A 23651-nucleotide genomic window follows, 5' to 3' on the forward strand; every position below is an offset into this window, starting at 1 on the left:
TCTCGTTGTTTTCCGTACACAGCCTCGAGAAGCACATGATAATCTCGGGTTGCCAAAATCATGAACTTACAATCAACTTTTTTTCCTCAGCTTTAAAAATAGAGTCCAAACAAAATGCGATTAGATAAGCACTTGTCTCTACGGATCAAAGGGATATGGATTAGCCATAGTACCCCTCTTTCCCTAAGGCAAACCTTTAAAGTACATTGTGACTAGACTAGCTAAAGTAAATCAGAACAAGATGACCAGAAGATAGCAAGTAAACAGCTCCAGAGGGCCTTTTCAGAAAACTCTCAATCCGTTGAACTGATAAAAAGCTCCACTTTTGGTGTCTTTCTGGGGTTTTTTTTCTTCCTTTATCCTTATTCTCTTCCTCTCTCCCTTCCTGCAGAGTTATGATAAATGTTTCCTGGGCTCTTCAGAGACTGCGGATGCTAACCGGGTGTTCTGTGGGCAGCTCGGTGCCGTCTATGTCTTTAGCGAGGCGCTGAACCCCGCACAGATCTTTGCCATTCATCAGCTCGGACCCGGATATAAGGTACAACCCCTGAGATCACTTCTGAGAGAGTGTCTGAATGTATAATGGTCATCCAGGTAGATTTCTGTGTTGCTGTGAGATACTCCACCATCTTAACTGCTTGATTGTTGAAGTACAAAATTGCCGTTTTGTGTTTGACCAAATACTTAGTGTGAAATTACACTCCATGCTGAGAACATTCAGATGGATTAGTTTTGAAACTGACAGGCGGTGTGTGGTGAGAAGCAGGGCGGGGTCGAGAGCCGCGGGAACGGAGTGAGGCCCGTGGTGCGAGTGTTAATGAGCGTCACCTGCGTGCCACACCAGTCCCGAGTCCCACAGAGGAGCTCGGCTAGATAAAAAGAGGAGTGACGACAGTAAGGGGCAAGAGAGGTCCAGGCCTGGGACTGTTGTTTTGTTTTAGTTTATGCGACAGTCATCCATGAGGGTCTGCCACTTTACTTTCCTTTTGTTGTTTGTTTTATTAAACCTCTAAAAAGTGTTTTTTTTTAAATTACATTTGCAATCACTTAAATGTCTTTTGAAAGAGAGGCAATAAAGACCAGTGTTGCTATAAAATACAATAACGATACAAAAGTAAATTAACAGAACATAATAAACGTAAAAATTTGTCTTAATATTTGACACAGAAGTGATAAAATAACTGACTGCGCCTCTCACCTCTAATTCCCGTTGTAATCTGTAGAATCCATACTGACCACGGCCGCATCCAAATGTGCTTGGCTTATTTTTTGTGTTAGCTACAACGACACCTTCTGCATTCATCTGCACATCCATAGTTGCGTCCCAAATGACGCACTATACACTAGACACGTATACACTATGCATTGATACACAATGTACTCATCCATGTAGTGTATGAATGTTATAAGGTTATTTTGTCATTCAACATCAAAGTCTAATAGCCCCTCCCCCTCCAGTGCGTAATTAAAGCTGCAACAGTTGAGTGCATAAAGTGTCCAACATTCCACACTTCACTTTTTCCCATTAATTTAGTGCATCATCCGGGTATTTAAAGTGCAATTTTTCTTTTTGGAATTTTCTGTGTGAATGCCTTACTCGCACTATTCATACTTAAAGCTGCAGTCCATAAGTTTTGCCTCTCTGTCGCCATCTCTGTTTGAAACCTGCATTTGCAGTTAAATGTGGAATTATCATCCTTACGTGGGTTGTGCCTCGGCACAGCTCCTCAGCGCGGATGAATCTAATGTTTGCTGTCAGTCACTCACCTCACCGGTGTACTTCAGAATCACAGATTGTAGTCTTGAAATATGACCAAAGTAAGAATTTTCACCGGAAAATTTTGTCTGAACAAATAAGTAACATGTCTGCCACTTTTGTTCTGACTGAGGAAAAAAAAAGCATTACAATAAATCGCACTGCCAATGGTGATTAAATCTAACGATCGCTTAGCTCATATCACATCAAAATAAAGCAGCTGCTGTGAGAAAAGGCTATAAATGATCCGCCTCACATGCGATATAGCCTAGTTAGCTGGGAGTCGTTCTTTATGTAAACAGATGTGACGCAAAGACGAATGGCGACATGCTCAAATTTCCCGCGAAAACCCACCAGTACCACCTGAATTATAGGGGTGGGAATCGGAGGGTACCTCACGATACGATACGATCACGATAAATGGCTCACGATAATGATAATATCGCGAGTCAGCGATTCTGCGATAAACGATATATCGCTAGACAATCCTATAATGATACATCGCGATATTGGTCTTAATATGGAAACAAAATGCACGTGAAAAGGTTAAGTGCAGGTTAACGGATAAATCCGATCTTATATGAACATTTAATAGAGTTCACGTCACCGAAAGCAAGAAATATGAGGTGCATTTTATTGACCATCAGTTAATTTCAAAATCAAAGACTGCAATAGGAGAGAGCGGCAACAGCACTGGTATAAGGTCTCATTACTTTTAATGAAGATAATTGTGTGTTATGCGTCTGCGACTTACTTTCACTTTCATATGCAGCCGTTGGCGCGTCAGCTTGCTGAAGAGATCTGCGGCGATGTGTGATGCAGTAGCGTTGTCATATCTGACTCTCACATGTTTCAGTTTTAGTATTTTTGGGAGAAGTAAAATTTACATATGTAGTTTCAACAACCAGATGCATTTAGACTGAGCATAGACAGTTTTGACTGGAATGCGTCCCAGACCATCTCCTGAAGTGGTTTGAGCGATCGGATTTAAATCCGTCTCAAATGCGTATTTAGGCATTTAGACCTGGTCTTTTCACGATAGGATAGCTATCCGATCAGAGAAAATGCATGAAGTCACCAGGTGCAAACAGACCCTTTGACGTTCTTCAAGCGCTTAGATATACACGGGAGCGTTCGAAAGCAGGCGTCTATCAGAGGATCCCTAATATATGCTTTCAAACGCTCCCGTGTATATCTAAGCGCTCGGTGAAGAACGTCAAAGATGTCTACGACTGTCACATCAATGGTATAAAAGTGCGTCAAGACTTTGAACTTAAACGTGGCTGGGGCATCTATTTTACTCACACTGCTGTCCGCCATCCTGTTAATAACCTCTTTTTCTTAAGCTAGTTAACTTAAGTTCACGTTTCCCTCATTCATGTGTCGAGCGCCGCCTTGAAGTAGGACGCTTTGAGCAAAGAAATCTATATATAGCGCTTTATTTTTTTTAAAATTAAAATATCGATATTTGGCGCAGCGATACAATTCTCGTATCGCACAGAGAAGGATGACGATATATCGCCATATCGATATTCTGTCCCACCCCTACTGAATTATAAAACATTATTACAAGCTTACCATTGTGAATAGGACTAAGGTAAGGAGATAGTTTTGAACACTGGCTGGTTATGTACTTGCTCAATAATTCATTTTGGATCATTTTTAACCAAAAAAAGTTACAGACGGCAGCAGCGAATTGGAACGCACCTCATGTTTTTTTCAACTGTCTGTGTTCTGAGTTTGTTGTGTTTGGAATTATTTGGTCTGGTAGTGATCCTCAGTTGTCTAGTGTGTGATGCCCAGTTTTTCTCTGTAACCATTTACAAAAGTCGGCAAGTATATGATGCACCGATCTATATAAATGTGCCATTTGTGGAAATCCTTATTTTTTATTTCTTTTGACATTTATTTCTTTGATATTTTTTACTCTTTGTGAGTGTTATCTCTTGCTGAACCTTTAAAAAACGCTCATGTCAGGAGTGCATCTATGAAATAGAGATTTTTTTTCTAGGTGTACTGATAAAAAGCCCTGTCTGTTGCATTGCATTCATGCAATCTGATTGCGTTCCAGTTTTGTGTGCAGCGTGTCTGAGAAGATCAGTGAACGGTCATTGGGCAGTCAATGTCTGTCTAAGGCTGAGACAACTATTCCTGAAACATGTGCCGTGCTAAAGTACTTTCTCATTACACTGGCTCTACATTTCCCTGACAGATCTGTTAATAATACCTGATGTTCCACTCTCTTCTCTCTTTCTCGTTCATTAACCGGACTCTCACCTCTCAGACGTGCTTGTCTCTCGGGTCTATGTGCACGTGGGAGCTGATTGCTGCTTCTGCTTGATGAGCTCAAGTGTTTATGCCAAAGCAGCGCTTGAATTAGATGAACCCTTAAAAAAATCCCTCCTCGGTATAAAAACGAAGAGTAAAGGATAGATGATTGATGTTAATCGCTGTCTCGTCTTTTCCGGTTGACCAGTTAATGGCTGTGTTTCAGAGAGGAGCGTTGAGGGGAAATACAAGCCGTCAAGTTGGATTTTTCTCTCTTAACTAAAAAAATCTCCCGCACAATGTTTCTGTCCAGCCAAGCGCGAGGCTCCCTAATTTAAGCTAAGCTCACAGGAAGCATGCGGACAGGGCTTGTTTACCCGGGTCAGATGATCTGATGATTATAAGCAGCTTTTGTTTACTTGAGTCAGATGATGTTGTTGTACATTATGGCTAAATGGACAGATTATTAACAGCATCTCTCAGTTCTTATCTCTGGGTTGTTTTTTCATCAGGCAAAGCACAGCTTGTTTTGGTTGCTGCTATATAGGACTGGCTGATGTATCTAACTTTTACACCGAATTTGCTGTTGATATAATATCAAGCAACATGATATATTTATCTCTATGTGCTTTTATTTGACAGTTTATTAATTTAATTAAAGTACGTTTTCTGAAGTCTATGTCATTTGACTAATTTCACAACTTTTGCTTCACTCGCAAGTGTGAGTGTGTTATTTGAGATGTTTTAATAGATCTTAGTAAACTTCAGTAGCAGAAACTGTGTTGGTTCATTTCACTTTGGTTCAGTTTGATTCGTTTCAACTTCACAAATCAGCTTCAGCTTCGAAGCTTTACGAATCTTTTGTTTCGAATCAGTGGTTCGGAGCGTGTATCAAACTGCCAGAGTCACGTGATTTCAGTTAACGAGGCTTCGTTATGTCTTAAGTGTTTCGCAACGTTTCGAAATTTCAGTGGTTCATGTGACTTCGACGCTCCGAACCACTGACACGAAACAAAAGATTCGTAAAGCTTCGAAGCTTCATGAAGCAGTGTTTTGAAGTCGCCCATCACTAGATATTGTTGAATAAAGTCGTTATTTAGGTTTTTTTGGTGCACAAAAAGTATTCTTGTCACTTCATAACATTAAGGTTGAACCACTGTAGTCACATGAACTGTTTTAAATACGTCTTTAGTACCTTTCTGGGCATTTGAAAGTGTAAATTAATTTCCTGGAATAGAGGCCTCACTGAGCCATCGGATTTTATCAAAAATATCTTAATATTTCACAACTTTTGCTTCACTCACAAGTGTGAGTGTGTTATTTGAGATGTTTTAATAGATCTTAGTAAACTTCAGTAGCAGAAACTGTGTTGGTTCGTTTCACTTTGGTTCAGTTTGATTCGTTTCAACTTCACGAATCAGCTTCGAAGCTTTACGAATCTTTTGTTTCAAATCAGTGGTTCGGAGCGTGTATCAAACTGCCAGAGTCACGTGATTTCAGTTAGCGAGTCTTCGTTATGTCTTAAGTGTTTCGCAACGTTTCGAAATTTCAGTGGTTCATGTGACTTCGACGCGCCGAACCACTGATACGAAACAAAAGATTCGTAAAGCTTCGAAGCTTCATGAAGCAGTGTTTTGAAGTCGCCCATCACTTGATATTGTTGAATAAAGTCGTTATTTAGTTTTTTTTGGTGCACAAAAAGTATTCTCGTCACTTCATAACATTAAGGTTGAACCACTGTAGTCACATGAACTGTTTTAAATACGTCTAGTACCTTTCTGGGCATTTTGAAAGTGTAAATTAATTTTCTGGAACGGAGGCCTCACTGAGCCATCGGATTTTATCAAAAATATCTTAATATTTCACAACTTTTGCTTCACTCACAAGTGTGAGTGTGTTATTTGAGATGTTTTAATAGATCTTAGTAAACTTCAGTAGCAGAAACTGTGTTGGTTCATTTCACTTTGGTTCAGTTTGATTCGTTTCAACTTCACGAATCAGCTTCAGCTTCTAAGCTTTACGAATCTTTTGTTTCAAATCAGTGGTTTGGAGCGTGTATCAAACTGCCAGAGTCACGTGATTTCAGTTAGCGAGGCTTCGTTATGTCTTAAGTGTTTCGCAACGTTTCGAAATTTCAGTGGTTCATGTGACTTCGACGCTCCGAACCACTGATACGAAACAAAAGATTCGTAAAGCTTCAAAGCTTCATGAAGCAGTGTTTTGAAGTCGCCCATCACTTGATATTGTTGAATAAAGTCGTTATTTAGTTTTTTTTGGTGCACAAAAAGTATTCTCGTCACTTCATAACATTAAGGTTGAACCACTGTAGTCACATGAACTGTTTTAAATACGTCTAGTACCTTTCTGGGCATTTTGAAAGTGTAAATTAATTTCCTGGAACGGAGGCCTCACTGAGCCATCGGATTTTATCAAAAATATCTTAATATTTCACAACTTTTGCTTCACTCACAAGTGTGAGTGTGTTATTTGAGATGTTTTAATAGATCTTAGTAAACTTCAGTAGCAGAAACTGTGTTGGTTCATTTCACTTTGGTTCAGTTTGATTCGTTTCAACTTCACGAATCAGCTTCAGCTTCGAAGCTTTACGAATCTTTTGTTTCAAATCAGTGGTTTGGAGCGTGTATCAAACTGCCAGAGTCACATGATTTCAATTAGTGAGGCTTCGTTATGTCTTAAGTGTTTCGCAACGTTTCGAAATTTCAGTGGTTCATGTGACTTCGATGCTCCGAACCACTGAGACGAAACAAAAGATTCGTAAAGCTTCGAAGCTTCATGAAGCAGTGTTTTGAAGTCGCCCATCACTAAATATTGTTGAATAAAGTCGTTATTTAGGTTTTTTTGGTGCACAAAAAGTATTCTCGTCACTTCATAACATTAAGGTTGAACCACTGTAGTCATGAACTGTTTTAAATATGTCTTTAGTACCTTTCTGGGCATTTAAAAGTGTAAATTAATTTCCTGGAATGGAGGCCTCACTGAGCCATCGGATTTTATCAAAAATATCTTAATTTGTGTTCCGAATGAAGTGTCCTACAGGTGTGGAACGACATGAGGATGAGTAATTAATGACAGAATTTTAATTTTTGGGTGAACTAACCCTTTAAGATTATTAAAGGGTTATTTTAAGGAGAGATTATGAACCTGTTACATGTGACGAGGCTCTAAAATAAAGTGATAAAGTGGTAGTTGCGTGGACTGTCAACGGAGGGACAGAAATCTCTCAGATTTAATTTAAATTGTCTTCATTTGTGTTTCGAAGATGAACGAAAGTTTTACATTTTTGGGTGAACTATCCCTTTAAATTAAACCAGGATAACAGGGACAGAAAGTCTCCTCATTAAATCTGAGAATTAAAAAGGAAAGCATGTCATACTGTTTCTCTTCCTCTCTCACTATTGGCACAGAGAGCTAACTGCATCTGGAATTATTGAGGGATTTTTAATTATTAATCCTTGGACCCACGTGGCTAAAAGTTCCCCGGCGCCTGATTGCAGCTCACTTTAGCTATAGAAGAAAAATCAAGAGAGCAGAGAGTGTGGATTATTCATGGGCTTTATGTGTGTGTACGTTCTCTGATGTGTGTACAACGCTCTGACGCTCTGTTAGTGGAGAGAGACCTGATGTATGCAGTGAATGTTTTATATTATTGTGTTATTGTGTTACTTTATATTAATGTTTTATTATGAAGTTGATGTGGACACTCGTTTTCTGTGACCAGTAATTAAGCCCCGCCTTCTTTGATTTGATTGGCCAGTTCACTTATGACAGTGATGAGCGCTGTTAGACCGCTGAGGCAGACCAGCCTAAAAATGTAACTTTTAAAACTTTTTTTGTCATCCTAACAACAAACAGAGCTGTGAATAATGGAGTACAGCAGAGCAGCATCAGTAATATCAAATATTGGATGGTACAATTTGGTCATTTCTAATTATTGTCTATGGTGGTTATGGCCCTGTTTTGTCAGGATTCTTTGAAAGTTTAAAAGAACAGAATTTATTTGAATTACAAATCTTTTGTATCAGTATAAAAGTTTTTAATGTAATTTTAATCAATTTAATCTGTCTTTGATGAATAAAAGCATTAATTTCTTTCAAAAGAAAAAATCTTACTGACCCCAAACTTTTGATCAGTAGTGAATGAGACAGTATTCAACATGCAACAATAAATGATACAGATACTGTAATTAGTATTCAGTATTGCTCATTTCATTGCTTGTTCATTTCAACCCCCTTGTATATTATGCAAAGATGAACGTTTCAAATAATAGTATGCTACACTGATCACATGACCTCAGTAGATTGCATGTTGGAATAAACACCATCTGGTCAAAAGCAGTTATTTTGTATTAATAATTAAATTTTGTGTGAAAATGCCAACTTTTGGAAGTCTGATTAAATAATGAGTCAAGGAAAAGATGCTAAAAATCATGGTTGATTGGTCACACTTCAAATAAAGGTCAATTGTATATGCTCTGTATACTGCATATTACTGCATAAAATGTACAGATTCAGATAATGTACACATACTGCGTACTTAAAAACTAGAATGTAGTGGATTATTTTGTTAATATTGCATGCACATAATTTATTTGGAAATTCAAGGCTAAAATGTGTGTGCTCATTTGTGTCCTTAGCTGTCTTGTCTGTGAAAGTTTGGGTGAGAGTGCGTGTTGCTGCTGCAGCCAGTTGATGTGGTCCTTGTACCAGAGGAAGTCCAGATGTCTGGTCAGCATGTGACAGCCAACAAGCTGCTCTCTGGCTGTGTGTTGCCGTGGTAATTAGTATGTGAGGTATGGGGCACTTGGCATTGTTGCAAAGAGAGCCGTCTGGACTGGCACCTTTGTGTGTGTGTGTGTGTGTGTGTGTGTGTGTGTTTATAAGTTATATAGATCATCTGAGAGTATGAAAGCTCTGCTGGATTCCAGTGCTGTTAGTCTCTGTCAGCTCTGCTGGTGCGGCTGTCCTCTCATGGGATTGCAAGGAGCAAAAGAGAGAGAGAGACGTCAAGGAAAAAGTGTGCTAGCTTTGCAGCATGAGATATCATCCATAGGGTGTGTCGAAGCAGTGACCCATTTCCCTGACAGCTGGTTGAATTCGCCGGTGCTACTGTGACCTCTGTGCCTGACCATATGACCATATTAATGGTCATTCTCAATCTCTCTCTTTTTTCATAGTGTATGTGATTCTGACCTATAGTAGTACCTATAGTTTGATGCAGTGTGTCTCCAGAAGTAAGATGAACATTTTTTTTGGGATGTTCTCAGGGAAAAGTGGTAAATATTAGAGATGAGTCATGGTGGTGAAGATGATGGTCATAAAACAACGGACAAATAATTAAAAGTTCACTCTTTAGTTATTTTTATATTGCAAAAATGCTTATTTTAGATATATTTTTTTGGGTTATATGTAGATTTTTTTAAATGCTTTAATTTGTGTGCTAACAGCATGCTGTGCTTTATCTGTTATTTATTGGTTATTTTATATATATACACAGTACAGTCCAAAAGTTTGGAACCACTAAGATTTTTAATGTTTTTAAAAGAAGTTTCGTCTGCTCACCAAGGCTACATTTATTTAATTAAAAATACAGTAAAAAACAGTAATATTGTGAAATATTATTACAATTTAAAATAACTGTGTACTATTTAAATATATTTGACAAAGTAATTTATTCCTGTGATGCAAAGCTGAATTTTCAGCATCATTACTCCAGTCTTCAGTGTAACATGATCCTTCAGAAATCATTCTAATATGCTGATTTGCTGCTCAATAAACATTTATGATTATTTTCAATGTTGAAAACAGTTGTGTACTTTTTTTTTCAGGATTCCTTGATGAATAGAAAGTTCAAAAGAACAGCATTTATCTGAAATACAAAGCTTCTGTAGCATTATACACTACCATTCAAAAGTTTGGGGTCAGTAAGAATTTGTATTTTTATTTTTTTGAAAAGAAATGAAAGAAATGAATACTTTTATTCAGCAAGGATGCATTAAATCAATCAAAAGTGGCAGTAAAGACATTTATAATGTTACAAAAGATTAGATTTCAGATAAACACTGTTCTTTTGAACTTTCTATTCATCAAATAATCCTGAAAAAAAATATTGTACACAAATATTTTGTACAATTGTACACATTAAATGTTTCTTGAGCAGCAGATCAGCATATTAGAATGATTTCTGAAGGATCATGTGACACTGAAGACTGGAGTAATGATGCTGAAAATTCAGCTTTGCCATCACAGGAATAAATTACTTTGTGAAATATATTCAAATAGAAAACAGTTATTTTAAATTGCAATAATATTTCACAATATTATTGTTTTTACTGTATTTTTAATTAAATAAATGTAGCCTTGGTGAGCAGACGAAACTTCTTTTAAAAACATTAAAAATCTTAGTGGTTCCAAACTTTTGGACTGTACTGTGTATGTATATATATATATATATATATATATATATATATATATATATATATGAAACTATGAAAACATTCATTTATATAGTTATTATTTGTTTTATTATTTGTCTTAGTTTTTATTCGCATAGTTCATTTATCTGTATACATATTATTATTTGCTGTTTTTTTATATTTCAGATATTTTTAGATATATTTTAGATTTTCAGATTTTGTTTCATATTTTTGATGTTTAATTAGTGTGCTGACAGCATGCTGTGCTTTAGCTGCTAGACTCTTTGCACAGTAAAACTTCTCATGCTGTTCTTCATAATGTTCATAAATAATAGAAGGCTAAGATATGTCCCTATTTAGAGAGCTAGTTAATATTGTTTGTGTGTGTTTTGTTTCTGGAGTGAGTGTGTGAGTAGTGTCTGGTGGATAAGTTTTGATGCTGTGTTCAGTGCCAGTCAGTGTGTTGCTAAGTGGACACATTGGCTATAGTCCTGAGGAAACTGCAGCGAATCTCAGTGCCAGTGCAACGGCTTATTTGCATCGTACTGTTTTTTGAAAAATTGCTCTGTGTGTGTGTGTGACTGTGTTTGTGCTGGTCTCATTACTAATGCATCTGTCATTCCTGTTCAGAAGTGCTGCTGTAGACTTGTGAGGCAATTAGATGTTGCAGGTTGTTTTGGTTATGTGCATGCCTATAATATTGCCTATAATCCTTAATATTCAGTCCGATAGAAAGTTCAAGGAGTTGTGACATAAGAAATCAAATTTTTTGATCTTTTGACAAAAGCAAATAGACCCCATTATAATCACTGACGCTCTCTACACTAAATACAGTATACAGGTGCGCTTTCAGTTTCTGACATACTCCACGCACTTGAGTGTCGACAGCAGGACAAATGGAAGAGTGAAAGAATGTTCGCTTTGATTCATCCACCTTGTTAAACATCTTTTTTCCCTCCATGTGTGACAAAATTTTGCCTATAGACGCATTGTCCCAGCTCACCCAGCTGATGAGAGCTGCCATTTCTGTTACACATAATGCATATGAGAATCCAATGGCGTTCAGTGGTGTGGAGGAGGCACTTTTTTTTTTTTTTTTATTTTTTTTTAATCAAATGTAAATTCATGTGCATTACTCCTAACACAGTAATGCTGTGTTAAGATGGACTAGGAGATGTTGACACATTTATGAGCGCAGCGCGAGCAAGGTTCTGGCACACCGAACCAGTTTTATATGGATAATGTTTTCAAAACACTTACTTGCGTGCAATAGCGAGTGGTTTGATACTGTTACCTATACAATGATGTGTTAGCCAATCATAACAGTGGCCGTTTACTGACAAGCCTTAAAGGAGTCGCTAAAAAACGGATCATTTTAGACAGGTCAGAATGAAGGTTGAAAATAATTGTGTATGTACAGTCAAACCAAAATTTATTAAGACACCTTGAACATTTCATTCATTAATACAGTTTATTCACTATAATATTAATTATGTCAGATAACACTTAAGCAAGACATGGTCAGGTCAAAGTGTCTGAATAATTTTTGGTTCCAAATTTTTATCAATTTTATACTAGTAGTCCACTGTATGATGAATTTTTGCGTATAATATGTCATAATAATGTGAGATGGGACTATACATTAGGATTTGTTTGGTCTTTGGATGACATTTTAGGCATTTTATACTTTGATATTATTGGTTAATCTATCCTCTCTTGGTTAATCTGTCCCCTTTCATCAGCAAAGAAAGTCTTAACATTTATTTATTTATTTATTTATAGAATATCCAGCATATTTGACATGTCTTTAAATTGGCCACCTGTCCAGGATTTTTTACCTGCCTGTGGCTGGAGATGCTGGGATAGGCTCCAGCATCCCCTATAGGACAATTGGTTTAGAAAAATGGATGGATGTCTTTGAATTACACATTTATCTGACTAAAACACTTACACAAAGGCTGTTCACTGGGTAAAATGCATAAAAAAATTATAATTAAATAATAAAAAATTGAGATCAAAATAAATAGTTTCCAAACATCCCATATATAAAATCTTGGGGGAAAAGCAAATCAAACGGTGAGTTGAAAATCCTGTCATGCACAGTCAAGAAATTCTTCATGATCTTATGTAAGTCCATCTTTCACTCCCTCAGTTGAGTAGATGACTAGTGGCACAAAGTGCTTTACATGAGAGAGATTTTGCAGATACATGCACATTTACACACACATGCTCATACCGGCACACACTCAACATTCAGAGCCATTAGTGAAATGGCACATTTCTGCAGTCAGAGCTTCATTAAGATAATGTACGCCTGTGTGTGTGTGTGGCTGCTCTGTGCCTCAGTAATTAAAGCTTTTTTATTATTATTATTATTATTATCAGTCCTCTGGGATGCGGCCCAGTCCCTGGTGTTTTCCACGAGCCCGCTGCCAAGAGAGACTGAAAGAGAAGCAAAATGTGAGAAAAATTTTGTTTGAAGGATGTTACTCATTTACTAAACCTGTGTTGTCTGTCTTCACAGAGCACGTTTAAGTTCAAGTCAGAAAGCGACATCCACCTGGCTGAGCACCATAAGCAGGTTTTGTATGATGGGAAGTTGGCCAGCAGCATTGCCTTCACCTACAATGCTAAAGCCACCGACGCACAGCTGTGCCTGGAGTCCTCGCCCAGGGAAAACCCCTCTATATTTGTGCACTCTCCACATGCCCTAATGCTGCAGGTCTGTTTGATTCTCTTACGCAAAAATATCATATATCATGTTTATCACTGCTGTTGTTCACTGATTCTCTCTTTTGTTGCAGTGTTGACAAAATAGACATATTCTACATGTATTAAATGAAATAGCCATTTTTTTTTTTTAGGACAAACTTAAAATGAGGCAAATTATCTATGAATCCCAAACAATATCTTTATAATTTGGGTAATGATATTGACATATCATTGGTGTAACACAGAAAAAACACAAGGTTTTGAGAGACTGCTATATTGTAAATGTTCATGATCATACAACTGATTATAATGCACATTATATTGTATACTGTATGTGTATATAGCACATTATGACCTTCTATAAAGGTTTTCTAGAAAATGTTTTATGTTCAATTTTCTAATAAGCCATTTTTGCATGTGTGTGCAGGATGTGAAGGCTATCGTCACTCACTCCATCCACAGCGCCATCCACTCTATTGGAGGAATCCAAGTTCTTTTCCCACTCTTCTCACAGCTGGACTACAGGCAACCCAACGACAGCCCTGTGGAGACGACCGTCTGGTGAGTATCGACCATACAGACTGCAGATTCACTGAGCTAAATTTAGAATTTCAACTCTCAGGGTTCATTAGATCTTCAATTTTTTAAATCATAATATGACATTTATATAATGAAGAAAATATTCTACCTTTTTTATATGCAGAGGCTTTACTGTACTAAATGCATTACTGTTCAAAGTTTGGGACCAGTAAGATTAATTTTATTTAGCGAAGGACGCATTAAATTGATCAAAAGTCACAGGAAAGATATTTATAAAGTTACTGAAGAATGAATGAATTTCTATTTCAAATAAATGTTTTTTAAATCTTTCTATTCATCAGAGAATCTTGAAAAAACAGCACAACTTTTTTCAACATTGATAATAATAGGAAATGTTTTTTGAGCAGCAAATCAGAATATTAGGGTCATGTGACACTGAAGACTGGAGTTATGGCTACTGAAATTCAGCTTTGCATCACAAGAATAAATTACATTTTAAAATATGTTAAAATAGAAACTAAATTGTAATAATATTTCACAATATTACTGTATTTTTAATTAAATAAATGCATCCTTGGTAAGCATTAGAGACTTCTTTCAAAAACATAAAAAATTTTACCGACCTCAAACTTTTGAACGGTAGTGTAAACTATAAGCAATTTTGAAAAATAAGCCTTTTTGTTTGTTCATTTGTTATTTTTGACCTGTTTGTCTTCATCGCTCCATTGAAAGGTGCCCTAGAACCGGTTTTTACAAGATGTAATATAAGTCTAAGGTGTCCCCTGAATGTGTCTGTGAAGTTTCAGCTCAAAATACCCCATAGATTTTTTTGGGGCATCATTAACTATGCACCGATTCAGGCTGCGGCCCCTTTAAATTGCACGCTCCCTGCCCCCCGAGCTCTCGACTCTATATACAGTGCATTTACAAAGTTCACACAGCTAATATAACCCTCAAATGGATGTTTGTCATGCATACTGCATGCATGCATCGGATCATGTGAGTATAGTATTTATTTGGATGTTTACATTTGATTCTGAATGAGTTTGAGGCTGTGCTTCGTGGCTAAAGCTAACATTACACACTGTTGGAGAGATTTGTTGTGTTTATGCATTATACAGACTGCAAGTGTTTAAAAATGAAAATAGCGACGGCTCTTGTCTCTGAATACAGTAAGAAACGATGGTAACTTTAACCACATTTAACAGTACATTAGCAACATGTTAACGAAACATTTAGAAAGACAATTTACAAATATCACTAAAAATATCATGATATCATGGATCATGTCAGTTATTATTGCTCCGTCTGCCATTTTTCGCTATTGTTCTTGCTTGCTTACCTAGTCTGATGATTCAGCTGTGCACAGATCCAGACGTTAATACTGGCTGCCCTTCTGTAATGCCTTGAACATGGGCTGGCATATGCAAATATTGGGGTCATACATATTAATGATCCCGACTGTTACGTAACAGTCGGTGTTATGTTGAGATTCGCCTGTTCGTCGGAGGTCTTTTAAACAAATGAGGTTTACACAAGAAGGAGGAAACAATGGTTTTTGAGACTTACTGTATGTTATTTCCATGTACTGAACTCTTGTTATTCAACTATGCCAAGGTAAATTCAATTTTTGATTCCAGGGCACCTTTGAAATGAATGGGATCTTTGTCACTGCGTGTCACTGGCGGTGTGAACGGGGCTTTAGATGTTCCGAATGCATTGCGATTCTCTTCTCTTGCGTTCGATTGAATCTGAGAATGTACTTGCACCTCAGAATGCTTTTATGATGTGAGATCAATGTAAACAGCCCACTGCAAACACCTTTTGTAATTCGCTTCAACCTTTATGAATGATTATTTTATAGAAGTGGTGTGTGTAAGAAATTGGAAGTAAGCAGAGTACGGCTGTTTCTAAAGCACACAGTGCAGTCTGCTATTAAAAACTAAGCCCAGAATCGATTGGGGAAGAAAATCGCAATGCGTTCGGAAAATCTCAGAATCATTTCTTGATTGGCGATGCATCGATTTATTGTCCCAGCCCTAAGTAAATGTCAAAGTAATGTCTACATGGCCCTCTCAAAGCTTGAATCCAAAGCTTCTAGTTTTGAATTTCATAATAATAAGTTGCTGCCATAATGTAGACTGAAACTCAAGTCAGTCACTGTCAGGGATGTCTGCCATGAATTATAAATGGAATCTGTCATTCTCGGATAGAAATAGAGCGTGACAGATAGAATGTGGGATTTTGAGAGATTCATGGCATTCATGTTCATAGAGACACTAGACTGCTCAAGGAGGGATGGGAGGCTGGTATGGCCATACCCTCATTTCTCAGGTCACTGTGTGGTTCTGCTCTGGAGCTCACAGGCATGGCGAGTAGATTAGAGATCAGAAGTGAGCTGGCAGGCATAATCAGCGGAGCAGAGATCTGTGGGGTATCGATCAGTGGTAATGTTCCCCACTGGGGTTTACGGTCTTCGGGGAGATGGGTGAGGTCACCAGCCCATCCGTCGGCTTATGGCAGTTCAGAAAGAGAAAGAGACATTTCATCAGCAATCTCATCACCTCAACAACATCATTTAAGAAACTAAGACATAATTCGTGCTCGCTGGTAATATTGCTTCTAGGAGGAGATCCATCTTTATGTGTGTGAACTGTACCTTTTTATTTTATACTGTTCATTGGGATATATTATCTTGTCCTTGAGGTGTCCCTAAACATTTGGCCTCCATAAGAAATATAATGAATTTTGGAGCTGTGCTTTAGTTGTTGGCGAATGTCCTGCAGATATGTTGAGCCTTGGTGCTCATGTTAGAGATGAAGGTTCCAACTCATTACTCATTGTATTCTAATCCCGTTTAAATGCATTTTTTTTTTCTTTACACTTGCAGTGCCACTCTCCTCGCTTTCCTAGTGGACTTGTTGAAGAGTTCAGTAGCCATGCAGGAGCAGATGTTGGGAGGAAAAGGCTTCCTTGTCATTGGCTATTTGCTAGAGAAGGTAAGATAGTAATCAACTCATTAATTTTTGTCCAAAATTGTGTCTGATTCAAACTTGCACTGCTTTTATGATACAGGGTTGAGTCCAGCTTGCATCATGCACCAAAATCTTTTGTCCCTTGTCTAGTATTTCTGTTAGTAAAAAGATTAGAAAATAATTATATGTTAAAAGCCTGAAACGCATTATCTGTCTCGCCTCCCAAACTGTGTCTCTCACTTTGTCTTTCTCTCTCTCCTCATCAGTCTTCTCGGATGCACATCACCAGGGCAGTTTTGGAGCAGTTTCTGTCCTTTGCCAAGTATCTGGATGGCTTGACTCATGGAGCTCCTTTACTGAAGCAGCTATGTGATCATGTTTTGTTTAATGCTGCCATCTGGATCCATACACCAGCTAAGGTGAGCTCGTCACACGTGAAGAGTCACGTTTCACATCTGTGTCCATTGTTGTTAAATGTTGCAATGCCATTGTCGTTACTTTATAAATAATATTTCAAAGGATTGCAGATTTTACACGAGTTTTCAAAAGTCTGTAAGATTTGAGAGTTTTATTAGAAGTCTCTTATGCTCGCAAAGGCTGAGATATTGTGAAATATTATTACAATTTAAAATAAGTTTTCTATTCTGGTATATTTTAAAATGTCATTTATTCCTGTGATGGCGAAGCCATTATCAGCAGCCATTACTCCAGTCTTCATTCATTCTAATATACTGATTTGGTGCTTAAAGTGGAAATGAAGCAGTCAATTAACAGTATTTAGTAAATGGATTTCCACTCTAATCAAAAATGATAGAACAAACACGATAAATGTAACTGTTTAAAAGGGGGGAAAAAAGAGATGTTTTGCTGTAGCTTTTGTAGCAAGGGTGCCGCCATCTTAGTACTATAACCTGTTGACTGACTGAATCATTTCCACTTTGAGAAACATTTCTGATGCTTTTTTTTTTTTTTTTTTGTGGAAACTTTTTGAACGTTCAAAGAAAAACATTTATTTGAAATAGAAATTTTGTGACACTATATGTGTCTTTACTACGGAAGAGGATTAGGGCCAAGCAATAATAAAAAAATAAAACCATCTCGAGATTAAAGTTGTTAAATTTCGAGAAAAAAGTCGAGATAAAATGTTGAGAATAAACTTGTTAAATTACAAGAAAAAACTTGTTAAATTTCGAGAAAAAAGTCGAGATAAAATGTTGAGAATAAACTCGTTAAATTACGAATTTGTTCTTATAATTTAACGACTTTTTTCTCGTAATTTAATGAGTTTATTCTCAACATTTTATCTCGACTTTTTTCTCGAAATTTAATGACATTTTTCTCATAATTTAACGAATTTGTTCTCGTAATTTAATGACTTTATTCTCAACATTTTATCTCGACTTTTTTCTCGTAATTTAACGAGTTTATTCTCAACATTTTATCTCGACTTTTTTCTTGAAATTTAACAAGTTTTTTCTCGTAATTTAATGACTTTATTCTCAACATTTTATCTCGACTTTTTTCTTGAAATTTAACGACATTTTTCTCATAATTTAACAAATTTGTTATCGTAATTTAACGACTTTTTTCTCGTAATTTAATGACTTTATTCTCAACATTTTATCTCGACTTTTTTCTTGAAATTTAACGACATTTTTCTCATAATTTAACAAATTTGTTATCGTAATTTAACGACTTTTTTCTCGTAATTTAATGACTTTATTCTCAACATTTTATCTCGACTTTTTTCTCGAAATTTAACAAGTTTTTTTCTTGTAATTTAACGAGTTTATTCTCAACATTTTATCTCGACTTTTTTCTTGAAATTTAACGAGTTTTTTCTCGTAATTTAATGACTTTATTCTCAACATTTTATTTAGACTTTTTTCTCGAAATTTAACATGTTTTTTCTTGAAATTTAACAACTTTAATCTCGAGATGGTGTTATTTTTTTATTATTGCTTGGCCCTAATCCTCTTCCGTACTTTACTGTCACTTTTGAATGTAATTCAACTTATTAAATGTAATTTAAACTTGGCATCTTACTGATTCTAAACTTTTGAATGATAGTGTACATGTTTTTTTTTTGTTTGTTTTTTTTTACAGGTAATTGTCACACTGTATTGATATACAAAGGATCAGTGTTTTAAATACATTTTTCAAATAAATTTATAGATTTTATATGTAATATATTAGGGGTGTCACGAGATCTCGCGAGACTAATATGTGACGAGATTTCTCGTCGAGGCGAAAAGTAGTCTCGTGATATTGCCATGCCATGAGTGTTAGGATGATTAGGAAAGAATATGCCACTGCTACGTTTACATTACGCCTCCACTGTCGTTTTGCTTTGTATTTAAATAAAAAACATTTAATTCAGTTGGATAACGGTCGCCTCCGCTCCATATTTACAGAGTTACGCGCGATCGTGAAAGTGAAAGTAAACGCGATCGCGCATTCAAACGCGATTTCAATACCCCGCATTTTGAAAGCGGCTCCCTGAGGAATGCAAATATCTCTCAATATGAAAGCTATTTTAGCCTGGGCAGTGTAGTTGTAACCATCTCCTAGCTCTGTATCACAGAAAAATTTGGTCTTATTTGCACTTTGAATATTGAGAGAGTGCGATTATGGTTGCACTTAATGTAAAGTGTTACCATAAAAAATGAATAACAGTTTTCTCTTAATCTTAAGCACAAATAGTAAGGTTTCATTTGTTAACATTAGTTAATGCACAGTGAACTATCATCAAACTAACAATGAATGACTATTTTTATTAACTAACATAAACAAAGATTAATAAATACTGTAGCACATATATTGCTCATTGTTATGTTCATTGATGTTGGTTAATTAATGTTAATAAATGAGACCTTATTGTAAAGTGTTACCATTTTTATTTATACTGTTTTTATTTCTATGATCAGTTTGTGGAAAGGAGTTCAGTTAGGAGGTCAAAAGTTGTAGAAGCTCATAAATCATGTACAGTAAGATCTGAAGAGACTGAAATCATACAGAAGAGAAGTCAGTCAGTTGAGTTTGTGGCAAAACCTTTTACAGTACTTGAGTATTGTTGTCTTTTACTGCATGTGATAATTCATACTCAGAAAGTAGAACTGAAATGACATTCATTACAAGATGATTAGTTAAAACATTTCAAATACACCTGCAGAATATTTTTTCTAGTCATATATTTCGCCATTGAGGATTTCTTAAAAATACTGTGTAAAAAGTCTCGTCTCGTCTCGTGAACTCAATCTTGAGTCTCGTCTCGTCTCGTGAGATACCTGTCTCGTCACACCTCTATAATATATACAGTTTTTGTTTCAGTGATAGAAACAAGTGAAAATTGCAATACATATATAGTCTTGATACCATCTGTGTACAATGGAATGACCAAAGGTCTTTTTGTAAGTGTTAATGACATTCTAACCCAAGCAGTCTGCTTACATTATGCATGCAGAACTTGTGTACTTGATGATGCACAAAGCATGCTTCTAGATATTTTTATCCATCAAGTTTACAGGGTGTGAAGTTTGCGAGTAAACTTTGCATTCAAAGACACTTTATTCACTAATTTGGGAAAAAAAAAAAAGTTCTTTTCCTCTACAAAAACAGGGAGGCTCAATTATTAGATAATGACCTGGGAAACATGACCGCAGGAAGAAACGATCGCTCGCTTTTGTTCCTTCACCCATCCATTGAATATCCCACAGCGACTACAGCCCTTTATGATAGAGAGAATGAAGAAACATCCAAAGGGAATGAAAGAGAGAGATAAAATGAAGGCTGGAGTACAGGAAGGAGATATGTGAAAGATTACTTCTATAGAGATAAAACGAGATTATAGATAAAGAAGTTATAGATCAGGTTCTTTGGATTGAGGCAGATTTCACACTTTTTAATATTCTACCTTGATCTGAAGGAATACATTTTTTCAAATCTCTCACAGTTCATTAAAAACCCACCCGTAACACCTTAGCAAATGTATTGCAGTGAGTTTTGTTCAGGCACTACTTACATTTTCAGTGTAAAATTGGATTCAGCTTGTCATAAGAGGTCCTCGTTGTCTTGCTTTCTCTTTGACCTGCTTGCAAGTAAAGCTGTAATTTAGTTAGGGGGGAAATGACCCCATGATATTGACCTGAATCAGCAGGCTGGTTCAACATGAGATTAAATACATTGATAAAATGTGGTTTCCACGGCAGCCTCATTAAGCCTGAGCCTAATTAGTATGTCCATGTTGATCAGTGTATGAAGTGGCTGTGTGTAAATGTGGGATATATACGTGTGTGTGTGTGTGTGTGTGTGTGTGTGTGTGAGGGTCCCACAGGGATAGTTTCAAGGGAATGGGTTTTTACACAGAATCACAGGAACTTTTTCTTTGCAGAAACAACTTTGTAAATGGGAAAAATCTGTAACCCAGATGTGTTGTGTTTTTCATGCTTATTTGTTGACTCTTGGAAAGTTAATCAGTTGTTCCAGCTGAAGGAACAGTAGGATAATATACACTACCATTCAAACATTTGGGGTTAGAGAATTTAATTTTTAAGTAAATTATTTACTTATTTTAGTTTATTCATTTACTTATTCGGCAAGGATGCATTAAAAGTGACAGTAACGGCATTGATAATGTGACAAAAATTATATTTCAAATAAATCTTTTTCTTTTGAACTTTCTATTCATCAAAGAACTATAAAAACAAATGCATCACGGATTCCACAAAAATATTAAGTCGCGTTACTGTTATTAATATTGATAATAATGAGAACATTCAGGTTTCCCAGTAAAGGAATAAATTATATTTTAAAATAAACAGTTATTTTAAAGTGTAGTAATGTTTTCACTGTATTTTTATCCTTGGTGAGCATAAGAGACTTCTTTGAAAAACATTAAAAAATCCTACCGACTCCTATTCACAAATGCCTTGAGTGCCTTATTGCTTAATTCTAAAGTTTTATTAAGTGTTAATTAAAAGATTATGTGGTTTTTATAATCAATTAACACTTTCTTTAACAGGATGAACAAAATTTGTCACCAAAAATGTGACAATGTACTGAATGACAATATTTTGAAACAATGCTAGTTAGCTAAGAAAAGGACAACCAAACACATGATATTGACCGCATGACTTCCCTTTATATTGGTTACTCTGAATGACATCAATGAAATTCATTTTTCCAGACATTCTTTCTCATAACAAAGCATTGACTTCTACAAATAATTTTAATACCATTTTGCACTATGTTGATATATAGTGTTATAAAATCATGCCAGAATACAAAATTAATACATTTATTATATTTTAAGATATTTTAATCACAAAAGAAGTGGCGGTATTGTATTATTTAAAAATATAAAAATATATTAAAAATATATTATAATATTAAGAAAAGATGTTCATTAAAATGTTGTTTTATATAGCAAATTATTTTAATACATTAAAATGTATTATTTTTACTTTATTATAAAATTAGATTTTATAATATTATTATAATATACATAATTATATAATTATAATATATATATAGTTATTATAAAATTAAGATTTTTTTACATTAAAAATTAAGTGTCATCCTTCCAGTAGAACATACAGTACAGTCCAAAAGTTTGGAACCACTAAGATTTTGAATGTTTTTAAAAGAAGTTTCGTCTGCTCACCAAGGCTACATTTATTTAATTAAAAATACTGTTTTCTATTTGAATATATTTCACAAAGTAATTTATTCCTGTGATGGCAAAGCTGAATTTTCAGCATCATTACTCCAGTCTTCAGTGTCACATGATCCTTCAGAAATCATTCTAATATGCTGATCTGCTGCTCAAGAAACATTTCATGTGTACAATTGTACAAAATATTTGTGTACAATATTTTTTTTTTTCAGGATTATTTGATGAATAGAAAGTTCAAAAGAACAGTGTTTATCTGAAATCTAATCTTTTGTAACATTATAAATGTCTTTACTGCCACTTTTGATTGATTTAATGCATCCTTGCTGAATAAAAGTATTCATTTCTTTAATTTCTTTTCAAAAAAATAAAAATAAAAATTCTTACTGTCCCCAAACTTTTGAACGGTAGTGTCTAATGCTACAGAAGCTTTGCATTTCAGATAAATGCTGTTCTTTTGAACTTTCTATTCATCAAGGAATCCTGAAAAAAAAGTACACAACTGTTTTCAACATTGAAAATAATCATAAATGTTTATTGAGCAGCAAATCAGCATTTTAGAATGATTTCTGAAGGATCATGTGACACTGAAGACTGGAGTAACGATGCTGAAAATTCAGCTTTGCATCACAGGAATAAATTACTTTGTCAAATATATTTAAATAGTACACAGTTATTTTAAATTGTAATAATATTTCACAATATTACTGTTTTTTACTGTATTTTTAATTAAATAAATGTAGCCTTGGTGAGCAGACGAAACTTCTTTTAAAAACATTAAAAAATCTTAGTGGTTCCAAACTTTTGGACTGTACTGTATATGCCTTGTAAACTAACTGTGCTATGTATTTTAGAAACTCTGAATTGACCAATCATCATCTAAGACGGAAACGATCCTTTTTACTATTACCCTTTCAGCCCATTTTAAATCTTGCGATCCATTGTGTGTTTTCCATATCTCAGGTTCAGCTTTCCCTCTACACATACCTGTCAGCTGAATTCATTGGCACTGCCACCATCTACAGCACCATCCGTAGAGTGGGCACAGTCCTGCAGCTCATGCACACCCTCAAGTACTACTACTGGGCCAGCAATCCTCTGGAAAGCAGTGGTATCACCCCTAAAGGCCTAGGTGAGTTCTCAAACACGCATATACTTCCAGTGTTTACATCCATATATGGATCTTTTATACTCCACGTCATACTGTTCAACTGTGCTGTATAGTTGCACATTGCTCATCACAGATCAAGAACCAAAATTTGCCTAAATGAAATCCCTAGATCTTGAGATCATATG

The 23651-nt window shown here is 35.7% G+C and overlaps 1 protein-coding gene across 16 annotated transcripts in view; it reads left to right on the forward strand.

Annotated features, from left to right (window-relative positions):
• nbeaa (neurobeachin a) overlaps positions 1 to 23651 on the forward strand; it is a 162906-nt gene that overhangs the window by 81411 nt on the left and 57844 nt on the right. For all 16 annotated transcript variants that reach the window (XM_048181554.1, XM_048181545.1, XM_048181549.1 and 13 more), the window contains exons 8-13: positions 392 to 538; positions 12982 to 13179; positions 13597 to 13730; positions 16600 to 16708; positions 16951 to 17103; positions 23319 to 23487. In XM_048181554.1, the coding sequence (XP_048037511.1) occupies positions 392 to 538; positions 12982 to 13179; positions 13597 to 13730; positions 16600 to 16708; positions 16951 to 17103; positions 23319 to 23487 (910 nt within the window). The remainder of the gene's footprint in view (positions 1 to 391; positions 539 to 12981; positions 13180 to 13596; positions 13731 to 16599; positions 16709 to 16950; positions 17104 to 23318; positions 23488 to 23651) is intronic.

Source organism: Megalobrama amblycephala, linkage group LG2 (genome assembly GCF_018812025.1).
Source record: "Megalobrama amblycephala isolate DHTTF-2021 linkage group LG2, ASM1881202v1, whole genome shotgun sequence".
Taxonomy (NCBI): domain Eukaryota; kingdom Metazoa; phylum Chordata; class Actinopteri; order Cypriniformes; family Xenocyprididae; genus Megalobrama; species Megalobrama amblycephala.